The sequence below is a fragment of the Larimichthys crocea genome, chromosome II (assembly GCF_000972845.2).
Source record: "Larimichthys crocea isolate SSNF chromosome II, L_crocea_2.0, whole genome shotgun sequence".
Classification (NCBI taxonomy): Eukaryota; Metazoa; Chordata; class Actinopteri; family Sciaenidae; genus Larimichthys; species Larimichthys crocea.
In genome coordinates this window covers 7807470-7819938 of record NC_040012.1, presented here as the reverse complement: position 1 = coordinate 7819938, position 12469 = coordinate 7807470, and the positions used below count along the sequence as shown (strand labels likewise).

The following is a 12469-nucleotide window of genomic DNA, read 5'->3' as shown; positions in this document are numbered from 1 at the left end:
CCGCCGCGGTCGCCTCTGTGCTTTTAATTTGAGACTAATAACACAGAGGGAGGAACAAAAATGTCTGATTAAAAGAAGCCACGAAGAACAAAAGAGGGAGAGGAAAAAAAACTTGATCCAGTTGTTTTTACACCCGGCGAGGCAGCAAACTATGAAGCCTGTGTGTAAATCACCACATCACAGTGCTGCTCAGTGGAAACACTGGACAGTGGGGGAGACTTGATCCCCCCTCGACTCAGCTGGTGGCATTAGTAACGCTGCTCTGCTGGCTGGAGCTCTGTTAAAAATCAAAGAAAGGCTTCACAGTTTTCTGCATTTTATGTGCGAGTGTGTGTTTATGTGCACGCATGTGAGGCCTTTTTCTTTTCTGCACCTGCAGTCAGGCCTGGATCTCGATAAAGACACTGCAAACAGCTTATTTTTACAACAATCACAGCAGAAACAACCAGTAAGTCTGTGAATTTATAAAAGGAAAGCTGGTGAAGCGTGTGATGGGAACACGCTTTTAACCTCAGTGTGGTTTCCGGGAGTCAAACAGCGTCTTGGGTTTAATTGCAGGTGAACATCAGGACACGCGTGTGCCATGTTTCCATGCTCGAGATAAATACACCTGTATGCATGTGATAAATACACCGAAACACAAGGCAAAGTCTTAAAACTATAAACATACACACAACTAGGGCTGCACAATGAACTATATTTGACATTCTGAATCTGTTACAGACATAAATTTGTTCATATAGCAGTTATGTAGCGCTAACGATCTGACCATAATGTCTGTTTAATAAGCGTTTTGTTCTCCTGAGGTTTCGCCTTGTTACATTTGATATACAGCCTGTGTTAGGTCCCTAAAATAGGCTTAGACAAAAACACCCAAAACTGAAAAGAGTCAATCTGATTTCATTTAAATGACAACTTCGGCTGATTTTGATTTGTTGAATTTTAAGACGATAAAATCAATTCACGTACACATGAAGTAAGTGTGCAATGATTTCAGGGATTTTGATGTTGATTTACACAACAATGGGATGAGGAGAGAAGTTGCCAGAAACGTTGCTATCAAGTTGCTAAATCAGTCTGCGGCGTTTTCTCGGCGTATCCTCCAGGGATCCTGAATGTCTATATCAAGTCTCATGGCAATTCAACTGTTTTCACTAAAAGTAAAAAAAACTCATGGTAGCATTAAGGGAAGAGACAGGGGGATCACCAAAGTCAGTAGGATTCATCCTCTGGGAACCATGAATGTCTCTATAAAAGGTTTTGTGACAATCGATTCAGTGGATTTTGAGACGTTCAACTGGATAAATTGAATTTTTGACCAGCCAGAATTTAATCTGGAAGGAAAGCTTAAGGGCTTATCCTCTGGGCACCATGCATATCTGAATAAAATTACAAGGAAACCCATCCAATAGTTGTTTAAACATTTCACTAAGCACAGATCAAAGTCAGTAGGATTCATCCTCTGGGGAGGAGGAATATTTGTACAAAATTTATGGCAACCAGTTGTTGTTGAGTTAATTCAGACCGGAACAAAGTGGCGAACTGCCAACCCTACAATCGATTGATTAATTTTTGAAAAATTGCTTTATGATACATCCTCTGGGCACCATGCATATCTGTCCAAAATTTTGTCTGCAAACTGCAAATGAAAACATTTATAAACCTTTAAACTGTAAAACCTCTTGATTATCTCCAACATTTATTTAGTTTCTGTCCCAGTTTCCAAACAAATCGTGATGTTGAATCTAGCATGTGTCTTATTTGGCTGATTTTCTTCACAGATGTGGGTTAATGGACTGTTTCTGTATCTGAAACTGTGCCGCAGAGACACACCTGATCCAGAGTCAGCCACATCAGACCAAGACTTGTTTAAAATTAATTTATGGCTTTGGGAAAATATCATAATTATATTGGAACATGAGCTTTATTTAGAGTAATTTTAAACACAGTTACAAATCTTTCTCTTTTTTTTTTAGTTTTATTACATCAAAGCCAGTGAGAGCTCACAATGGAAAACACGGTTACAGGGAAATAAATGAGGAAATGATTAAAAAGAAGTTATGTGCAGCCTGTTTGTAAAATTACTTTTTAAGAGGAAGCGTCATACGACTACACATTTAATGAGCATTGAACGTGTGAGTGGTGGGAGTTTCTTCCAATAGTTTTCTTTTAAATGAAAAAAACTCTCCCGTCATTACAGCAATAATCAGTGCGGCTGGACTTGAACCCTCGTCGCTGCCGCTGTGCTGCTTTCCCAAACTGCTGCTCTCTATCTAAATCAAAGCGCCCACAAAACTCCCAGAGCCCTAAACCACAGAGAACATTTCCAGTTGGCCCAATCCCACCGGTGAGGTAACAGCACTGGGACCCCGGACAAGCAGAGAGACTCCACATCGTTTATGGGAAGAGAAAAGTCCAGAAGTGCCAAAGCAGAGACCAGACAAAGGACTGTTCTTTGTGTTATCTTAGTATCTGGCAGTGACCATGTAGGACTTGAACGGGGCAGAGACAAGAACACTTTAGTGCTGGTGCTCGAGTTTTTTATTTTGAAAGACTCAAGAAGGAAATATTTTTGAAATCCGTTGCACATACAGCTGTAACCTTTGAATTAGTTTGAGCAGATTTGAATTTTACATACAGCTTAAGCCAACGATAAAAAGTCATAAACTCATAAAGTGTTGTTTTTGTTGGGTAACAAGAGTCTGCAACCATGACTTTCAGCATGCTAACATGCAACAGTCGAAGAAAAGAGCAGCCATGAGCCTTGGAGGAGGATGATGAGGAAAAAAACCACAGCCACAACCAGGCTAGAAGTTCTGTGAGGCTGAATGCTAAATGCATGTGAATGTGCTTTCTTCACGGGGACAATGCTAACATGTGGATGTTTAGCAGATAACTTCAGATGTTCACCAAATTTATATGTATTTATATTTGTTTCAATTATCAAGTTCTACTTTGGCTGCAAAGTATGCAAATCTTGGTGTTTACCAGATATACCTCTAAAGCTAATAGGTTGTGAGTTGTTGTGGTTCATCCTCTGGGAGCCATGAATGCCTCTGTGCCAATCCATCCAGTAGATGTTGAGATGTTTTACGGGATGAATTAAAATTTTGACTGGTTGCTGGTCGTGTAAAAGGAAAAGTAATCTTTAGGGCTTATCCTCTGAGCACCATGCATATCTGTACAAAATCTCATGAAATCCATCCAACAGTTGAAACATTTAACAAAAAAAAAGGTCATCAAAGTCACTGGGATTCATCCTCAGGGGAACATGAATCTTTGTACAACATTAATGGCAACCCATTGTTATTTCAGACTGCCATCGATACAGCTACACTGCAACTATGGCTAAAAAAAAATGTTAATTGTGTTAATGTTAATTTTTAAGAGTAAAGAGCTTCAAGACACGATCGTGTACGCCAACATGTACGACACAATAAGTTTCCATTTAGTCAATTTTCTGGAGCTGCTGAGCTCTTCTAAGCATTTCTGTTTCTAAAGTCAAGAGTGAAACTTTTAAACAAACATGGACCGGAAAAAAAAAAGTGCTCAAAAATCTGAACATCGTGTGATAGAACTGAAATCTCTAGAACATCAACTAAATGGACCCTGAGGTGAGACTGATTGGTCAAAAATCTATTTTTCATTATCGGCGTTTTTCCTGCAGGACTGAAGAACTTGACTTCTTCCTCCACGACTGAACGAATCACCACTGCTGATACCGAGGTCGGACGTTCTGGGCTGCATGGAAATTAGCATCATTTGTATGTCCTACATCTGTCTTTCCTCAAATATTTCCCCCGTTGGTTTATTCAAACTCGTGACCGCCCTTTCTTACCATTGCTACAGTTTGACACGATTTCTAAAGAATGTTTCCCTTGAAACTATTTCGCTAATTCATTACTCATTACTTGGCGTTTGTGGATCATCTCATGTTGCTTTGAAAACATATTGAAAGTGTTAATCACCAGAAAACATGCTGATGTTTCTAACTGATACCAAGAGGCTGATTTCACATTTCTTATTTTGGCATTGGAGCATGTTGGAGTCTTTTTAAAAATGTTATATTTTGTGTTCCGATAGCTACATGCAGCATATGTGTATATAAAGTATGTGTGCGAATATACTAACTCCAACAAAAGTGACTAAACTGAGCGCATAAATGTTTTACAGGTACATTTTATGTCATTTTGACTTTTACTTCTTTGAAGTCAAATGTGTTCCTGTATTTGTGATTATCCAATCACGCCTCAGTGAGTATTGTTAAAAATGTTTGTTTACGTTTGAGTAAAAAACTGATTTGTAATTTTCTGATTTTTCTCCTAATTCTCCTAATTTACTAGTTTGTAAAAGGTGACACCAGGACAGAAATGCTGTTTGAGCTCTGTTGTGGTCTGAAATATAAACACATATGGATCAATGGAGAAGTTTCTACACACATGGCGACAAATTCTGACACTTTTCCGGCCCGCAGGCGTTCAGTTTTCGAAACTCAAAAAGACAGATATAATATTTGACACATTGTGAATTGTATCAAAACGTTCAAGTTGCTTATTTGAGCTTCAGGCTGCAGAACTGTATTATTTTAAATAGAAGATTCGTGTTATAGTTTGGCAATTTCGTCTCATCCTGCATGATCACTGGCCAAAATGTGAAAGATTTACACGTCTTCATAAACCAACTTTGCCACCAATGGAAAAAAAAAATCTAGCTTTAAGGCAAACATAAAAAGTTGTTGGTGAAGTTATAATTTAAACAAACAGTCCAGTCATCCTCTTGCTGAATATTTACAGATGTAATAAAACTTAAAGACCCGACAGAGGCTGAGCAGATCCATCAGTCTCAGTATAAAAGGTGAAGTTTGAGCTGCTTGTGTGTCTTTTTTTTTTTTTAACTTTGCTGTTTAACTCTCCAAAAGCTCCCTGAGGTTTTAACCCCCCCTCAGTAAATTTACAGCACACACTAATCTAGGCTGACAGTGCATTTTCATTGCCACTACGAAAGGCTGCAATAACACACCACTTAACTGAGCGTTACATTCACCTAAACACACTTAAGGATAAGTGGACTCGTTTTATCTCAACCCAGTCATTTGAAGTTGCAGCCAAACGTTGCCTTCCCTTCCACTGTCACTGGCAGCAGATGGATTGGGTCAACTGCAGTCCCATAATCCTCTGCTGCTCAGACAGGGTTTTCATCAGGAATGGATGTTTTAAGTGGCTCTTAACTCCCCCCGGTGCTTTCATCTACCCAGCAGCCCCAGGGAAGATTTTTATTACCTTTTAGCCTTCAAACATGTTCATCGCTGTGACATAATGGATAACTTAGCCAGAAAATATTGTTATTACTACATCTCCTGTTGGACACACAGACACAAACACACACAACCATGATGGTAAGCAGGTGTGCTGAGGTGAAGCATGGTGAAAACTTGTAGAAATCTACTTAAATGTCCTAAAATATAAACATATTTTAGATGATCTCATGCCTTTTTAATGTGAGGGCTACAGTTTGCAGAGCAAAGCTTCTCTCACAGGCTCTACAGGTTTTTTGTTTTCCATGCACACGTGGAGCAAAACATGTTTTTCACCAATTCTGGAAAGTCTCTCAAACACATCCGCACTTGCTGCACTTCACGGATCAAAGTCAACTCGAAGTTTCTTACCCAAAAAAGCAACAAGAAGCAAAGTGAACAGCCCCATTCCGAACTTCAGAGGGGATAGAAACGAGCTTCACTGGTCACACTGAGAGGGGATCAGGGTTTTCCTTTACGCAGCGTCCTTGTTTATTCCGACACAAATCCTCACATTATGCGTCCAAAGCGTGGAGGAAACACTCCTGTGATATCCGAGCATCATAGGAAACACAGCTCCGTTGTCGCAAGACGAGAATAAACCCGCTGTGTAACTGAGGTTCAAAAACAACGAGTCGCACCTAGAAAACCAAACAAAGTCCACGTTAACTTCAGGACACGCTGGAGGAGTTTAAACTTTTGTCGTTCGCTGTGGAAACGAAGCAGCTCGGGTCGCTTTTACGCGCGTCCTCCGTGCGTCCTGCGTCCTGGAGGAGTGTTTGTACGTCTGATCAGACACTGGACTCAAACCACCGCCCCCCCACCTCCTCATCCTCCTCATCCCGCCTCTGTACAGATTTTATGGGCGTGGAGTGTGTTGAAGTTTTCTCCGGTTAGGTGCACACTGCAAAAAAAAAAAATTAAATATAAAAAAAATAATAATAATCACCCATCATGTGTACACAAGGTGTGTTCTCAACCAGGAGAAATTATATCTAATAAATTGAATTAAAAACACCTTTAATCCAAACTTGTAAAATTATATCATCAGAACATCAAAGTGCTAAATATATAGTTATATATTTAACATAAAAAAACAGCATCAAAATGAGACTTTGTGAGATATTACTTAAAATAAATGAACTTTTTCTAGTTTTAGAAAACTTTGAGTTTGAAGAAAAGCAGATTTGAACTTCTTGTGTGACTTTGTAGAGTGTAGAGTGACATTTTTTGCAGTGAAAACAAAAAGATGTTTTAATAAAAATATTTTATTCTCCTACTTATTTTAAATGATTAGAAATAACTTGCAAGCTATAATTCAGTGATAAAAGAATTATCAGGATGTTCCAAAACAAGTTTACTGTCATACTTAACAACTCAATTATATCCCAATATAACCAGAAAATCTGAGGTATTTTAGGTTTGTTGCAGTTCCTCAAACGTCCACTTGAGGCTGGCTACAGAATGAGTCAGTCTCCATAAGTCCCCATGTTAAAATGTCCAACTTCACAGCAGAAATAAACATGTTTACAGCCTGGTGCAAAAAACTGTTTTGGTCTCTGTAGCTAATTTTCCTGTTCATGACAACTGTACTGAGGGTGAATTTATATACAACTCACCTGTTCAGATTATATTAAGTCTTAAAGTTATGCAGAATTAACAGTGTGGCTGCTTTGATTGACAGGTAGGTGCCCCGCCTCAGGTCTGCAGATGATCCACATCTGCATGCACACACTGTCCGTTCTTTGTACTGTCAGTGGTGATAATTCACCTTTTTGTGCACAAGATAATAAAATTAAATGATTACTGATGTTGGACTCTTTTGATTTCAGTCATGAGACTGAAGAAAACTCTTGTTGCAAAATAAACATCTGTTGTCACAATGTTTGGGGTGTTAAAATAGTTTAAACATCTCTTATGTCTCTCTAATGTCGTCCATGCTGCAGCTTTACTGTCAAGTTCATTCATTCATTAGTGTCCGACATCCGGCTTGTTATCACTCATGATGAATGCTGCATATTTTTCTTGACCGTTGCTCTCAAATTATACACCTTCTCATCATCGCGTGCCCGGAGGGAGGAACAAGAACAAAGCTTCACAGAGCATTTAGCTCCCCAACACCTGTTGAGAGAGTGTGTGTGTGTGTGTGTGGTTCAGACATAGACAGACCTTGGCCTTGAGTTTCCAGCTCTCTGTTTCTTTTCAACTCGTGGTTCTTTGCTGTCGTCTCTCTGATCTTTTGACCCTGAGGGGAGCGTCTCCTGCTCCTCTTCATTCATCCACTGAGCCACTCTGAAACTGAGCCAGCTGTGTTATATCAGCCTTTAAACACTGATCGCATCTGCACAACACCCAAACTCTACGTACTTAATTACTGATCATCATAGTTCATAAATCTGAATGTAGAATTGTAAGTTGATTATTTTTCTTGTTTTGATAATTTTAGATTTAAACCTTTTTACCTCTTTGCAGATTTTCCAAAGACTTTTGTTGACATGATTTGAAAAAAGTTTGAAAAAATACATCGGTGGAACTGAGGCGGGCCGAATGAAGCCTGGTTGCTCAAACAAGCCACCTGTAACTGCACCTACCTGTCAATCAAAGCAGCCACACTATTAATTCTGCATAACTTTAGGCCTTAATATAATTTGAACAGGTGAGTTGTATATAAATTCACCCTCAGTACAGTTGTCATGAACGGGGAAATTAGCTACAGAGACCAAAACTGTTTTTTGTACCAGGCTGTAAACATGTTTATTTCTGCTGTGAAGTTGGACATTTTAACATGGGGACTTATGGAGACTGACTCATTCTGTAGCCAGCCTCAAGTGGACGTTTGAGGAACTGCAGTTTTCGGCACGCTAGTATAGCTTTCAGTCAGTAAGCGGAAGCAGAGATGAAGAGCAGCGATAAGGCTACAGAGGTCTCGTAAAGCACCACACCCTCAAGTTATTCACATTTTTCTAATCTCCAGCCACGACCAAAACTTTGAGCTTGAACTGGGAAATATTTGGAGTTTTTGCCAGGTCAGAATATTTCTAAAAATTCTTCCAACTTTAAAGGTAATATTGTGTAAAATAGGGTTAATAAACTTTTACGTACTGAGTTTCTCCCAAAACATTTTTTTGCAGTGTAAAGTTTACATTCAATAGATCGTGAAGGAGGCCCCCGCCACACACAAAAACAGTATTTCACATGCTGATCCAATAATCCTCCAATCCTTAATCAGTAGTGCAATCCTCCACTGGGGGACCTGTAATTAATTTCTATTGTCTGCAGTCTTAACCCTCACGGCTGCCTCCCTCTATACGCTCCATGGTATTTGCTCTTTTTCCTCTAATCCTGGTTCCACGCTCTGGGAGAGTGACTCCAGCCTCCTCCTCTCTCTCTCTCTCAATTCCTTCTTTTCTCTGGATCCGGAAAAAGCCGCAAGAGTGAGATCCGGACAAACAGACTGATGGGATTTGCAAGAAGCCCGGAAGGGGTATTAATAAGAAGTCTGTATAGAGGAGGAGGCTGGAGGCAGGGAGGTGAAACTAGGAGGCTTGTTCTGGTGTGTTGACCCCTGCGTTGTCCTGTGTGGCTAATCAAAGCATCGCTGCACTCTCTTTGTGTCTCTGCAGGAATGTGATCTATGAAAGGTGGAAATAAGACTGCTTTGATTGCCAAAAGGCTCAACGGGACAGTAAAACCAGTGAGAGACTCGGTGCATTATGATTCACCCTGCGACTGCTGAACCTTGTTTTTCTGTTTCTGGATTTTTCTAGCAGGCTTTTTGCATTAAGCCTTTATCAACAGTGTCCCTAAACATGTCAGAGCAGATGAATGTGAGCGGGGACGTTTCAAAGTTGTTGTCTTCTCTGTTTCTGATTAAAGTCTTGTTCCTAAGAACTGGATGACTGCGCTGTTTCTCCTTTTTTTCATGTCTCCCCGTAGACGTTAGTGTCATTTCTGGAGAGTGTTGTAAAAGCAGGAATGAGAAGGGAGTGGCGCACAATGAACATAAAATTCACACTGAGTTATGGGATGTTAATTGTTTAACTGTTTATTGTTTGTTACTAAATATCACGCCAGAAGAGTTACTGTCTTACATTACTGACAGTGACACGTTTGACCTCTGGCACCCTGCTCACTTCCTCGTGGGTCAGTCATACTGTGCAGCCAAACTTTGCTCCATGAAACTGAAAGCAGAGTGCTATTTGCTTCCTCGTTTATTTTTTTTACATATATCTCGTAAAAACAGACAGATAGGAAGCGATCTGTTTCAGATATTGGCATTTACAATAGTTTAGAAGTTGGCGTTTAAACAGTTTTGCCTTCACTATGAGTCTGCGTCTACCTCCAGTGGCCAGTCTGGCATGGGATATAGTTGCCTACCGAGGTGGTTCACTTGTCGGGTTTGGCTCCTGGCATCCCGGGACTGATTCAGTTTGGTTAGCTGCACGGCTGACTGAGCTAACGTCAGTTAGGGGTTGGCTACTTAGCTTCTTTCCATCAGGAATATCATATATCTGGTGAAAGCACTCAGCCCCTGAGTGCAGGATGAGTCATCAACAACTTTTTATTGTTTACCAGGACATGACTCACACAAATACCTCATGGCGTTGTTGGATACTGGTCTGTAGATGATATATGTGTACAGACATATGTGATAAAAACATTTTGACCTCACGGTGACTTTAAATGCTCGTAGAGATCCCAAAGTTTCTAAATTTACCCAAATCTGTCAGGCCGAACTTAAGGTAGACGCGTAGAAAATGATGCACAAGACATCTGGAATATTTCCACTTGAAGCTGTATTAAACATGGAGTCTCAGGTCTGTGTATTAAATTTAGTGTAATGTATGTTTAGTGCATTGCCAGGTCTCTGCAGTAGTTTCTGCTTCACACTAGGAAGGACAGCATGAAGAGAGGAGACTGAAGTCAGCAACGACCCTGTTAGACGCCACTAAATGTTGCACTGCCTCTAAATTGGGTTTTTTAAAATGTTTTTGGATGAAAAAAGGCCTGTCGTGGCCTGATGAAAGCAGTGTGATTGAACCAAAACAGAAAAATCAATCTACTGTCAGCAGTAGCTCAGACACATATATTGTGTTTCATCAATCAGATGAGTGGCAGGATGGTTCACGGTCAATGTGCAAGACTTAGTTGGTCAAAAACAAGGCGAATAGTGTCAGAAGAAGACGCTAAATGCCTCCACTCGTCCACTGTAGCCCCGAGGCATTACCAACAGATCAGTTAACAATGAACCCACACAGAAAACAAGCTTCATCATCTAGCTGCAACGTCTTAACACTGACCGGCACTAATACAATCATAAATTAAATGACATGTCCTGAAAATATTGTAATAAAAGAAAAAATCTACCAGTCACAATACATCATCATCAGAAAAAGGGAGGACAGCAACGGAAAGAAAGAGAAGAAGATGGCAGCAGAGGTAAATCTAAATGATTAAAACAAAGACAGACATAATGTGGCTACAAATCAACATGGGCTTTGTAGAATATAGCTTCTTTCTTTGGAACCATCTGCCATCCATCATGCAGTTAAGGGAGTGATTTAGTATTTCACTTCCATGGAGCTGGGGGAAATCTGTGCAGCAGAAGGCATGACACATTAACTTTTAGTCTCTTTGTATGGGGTCAAAAAAAAAAAACACTATGTCCTACAACACCAACATAATCCACAGTGAAATAACCCTGAGTTATTCTGCTAGACTTCATAAAGCTCCTCCAGAGTCACAGAAGACGTTATAAAATGTTTTTTTACGAGGAGTAAACTGATCTTCATGCGTAAAATCAGTGAATTGTCCCTTTAAATGAGACAAAAATGTATCTGCAAACGTTACTGTACTTGACCTACGTTTGCTCCAACTGCAAGGACCGCAATGCTTAAAAAAAAAAAAAAAAAAACCCTCAGCAGAGTCAAACAATGAGTCAAACATGTGAGGTAGCCCCGAGCCCAGCCGAGAAGGCCCGGCTCCAAGTTCAGCTTCAATATGGCCGACATCTGCTGCTGGAGAGACAATTGAAACAGTACAGTTAAATCAATCCAGACCAGGAGCAGGACACAGAGACAGAGAGAGAGAGAGAGAGAGAGCAAAGTGGAAAAAAAAAGAAGCAGAGAGCAGAGAGAGAGAGGTTATTTCATCTGTGTTGAGTTGGTAAATACTCCAATGAGAGATCCCATTGTGTAGAGCTTCTCTGAAATAAAACAGCCTGCAGGGTCACGAAGAAACTGTCCCCGAAAAAAAAGAAAAAAGAAAAAAGAAAAGACGGGTACAATTCAAGGGAGAACATGCAGAAGCTGAAGAAACACAGATCGTCTTTTCTTTTCCTTCGATCGTTTACAACGTTTTCTATAATCGCTCACAAACCAGGATTTCATGTCCGTGTTACAGTAGCTTGAAAAAGAAAATACCGTCCCACAGGAAGACCCAGATGTTCCAGTAACGTCTGCAAGGCAACAATCTTTTGAGTGATTACTTCCTCCAGTAGACCTCCAGGTCTTTCTGCGGGTGTGAGATGATTGACAGTAAGCAGAGCGTAACGTAATGGAGCTCTGATATGAAAACACGCCGCTCGCTCGGCACAGAGGAATAATGATAAAACTGAAACACTGACAGAACCCATAAGCTGTCATGTTTTCTGTGATGGATTGTTTACCAGAGGCGATTTCCGGGATTGCTGAGGAGTTTTTTTTATTTTTATTTTCATAGTGGACGAGAATGAGCGGCAGCAAATAGCTCCGTCTGAAGGAAGGAAAACAGCAGAATGATAAAAATGGAAAAGATCCATCATGCAGTACGACCCTTTCTCCCTCTAAACCAACCTAAAAGAGGCCTGAGCTTTTGCTCTACCGTACCAGAGTCAGGATTCTTGTGGTTTTTGTGGCCTCTGGCCCATCCAGCGGCCTTTGGCCTCATCTGACAGGCCCCTGTTTGTCCTCCGTGGTGCCAGCTGCTCGGTGAACTCACAGGCTGACTCGACACCGTCCTGCTCGCTGTGAAGCAGGCAGAGGAAGCAGAGGTCTTCAGCCGACTGAGGCAGTGGTGATTTATGCTAAAAGCACAACCATGACCATGACCATAAATACAAAAAAAAGAGTAGTAAAGCTGACAGTATGCTTCTTCAGAAGTGCATGTCGAATGGTTGAATAACTTTGGAAACCCCCC

At 40.5% G+C, this 12469-nt stretch overlaps 1 protein-coding gene across 2 annotated transcripts in view; it reads right to left on the bottom strand.

Annotated features, from left to right (window-relative positions):
- Positions 1 to 12469, bottom strand: part of LOC104934401 (protein APCDD1) — a 42307-nt gene that overhangs the window by 13064 nt on the left and 16774 nt on the right. The window contains exon 3 of one of the 2 annotated variants that reach the window (XM_019257445.2): positions 5666 to 6197. The exons of the other annotated variant lie outside the window; for it this stretch is intronic. Within the exon in view, the coding sequence (XP_019112990.1) occupies positions 5666 to 5702 (37 nt within the window). The 5' untranslated portion in view covers positions 5703 to 6197. The remainder of the gene's footprint in view (positions 1 to 5665; positions 6198 to 12469) is intronic. 2 annotated transcript variants of the gene reach the window in all.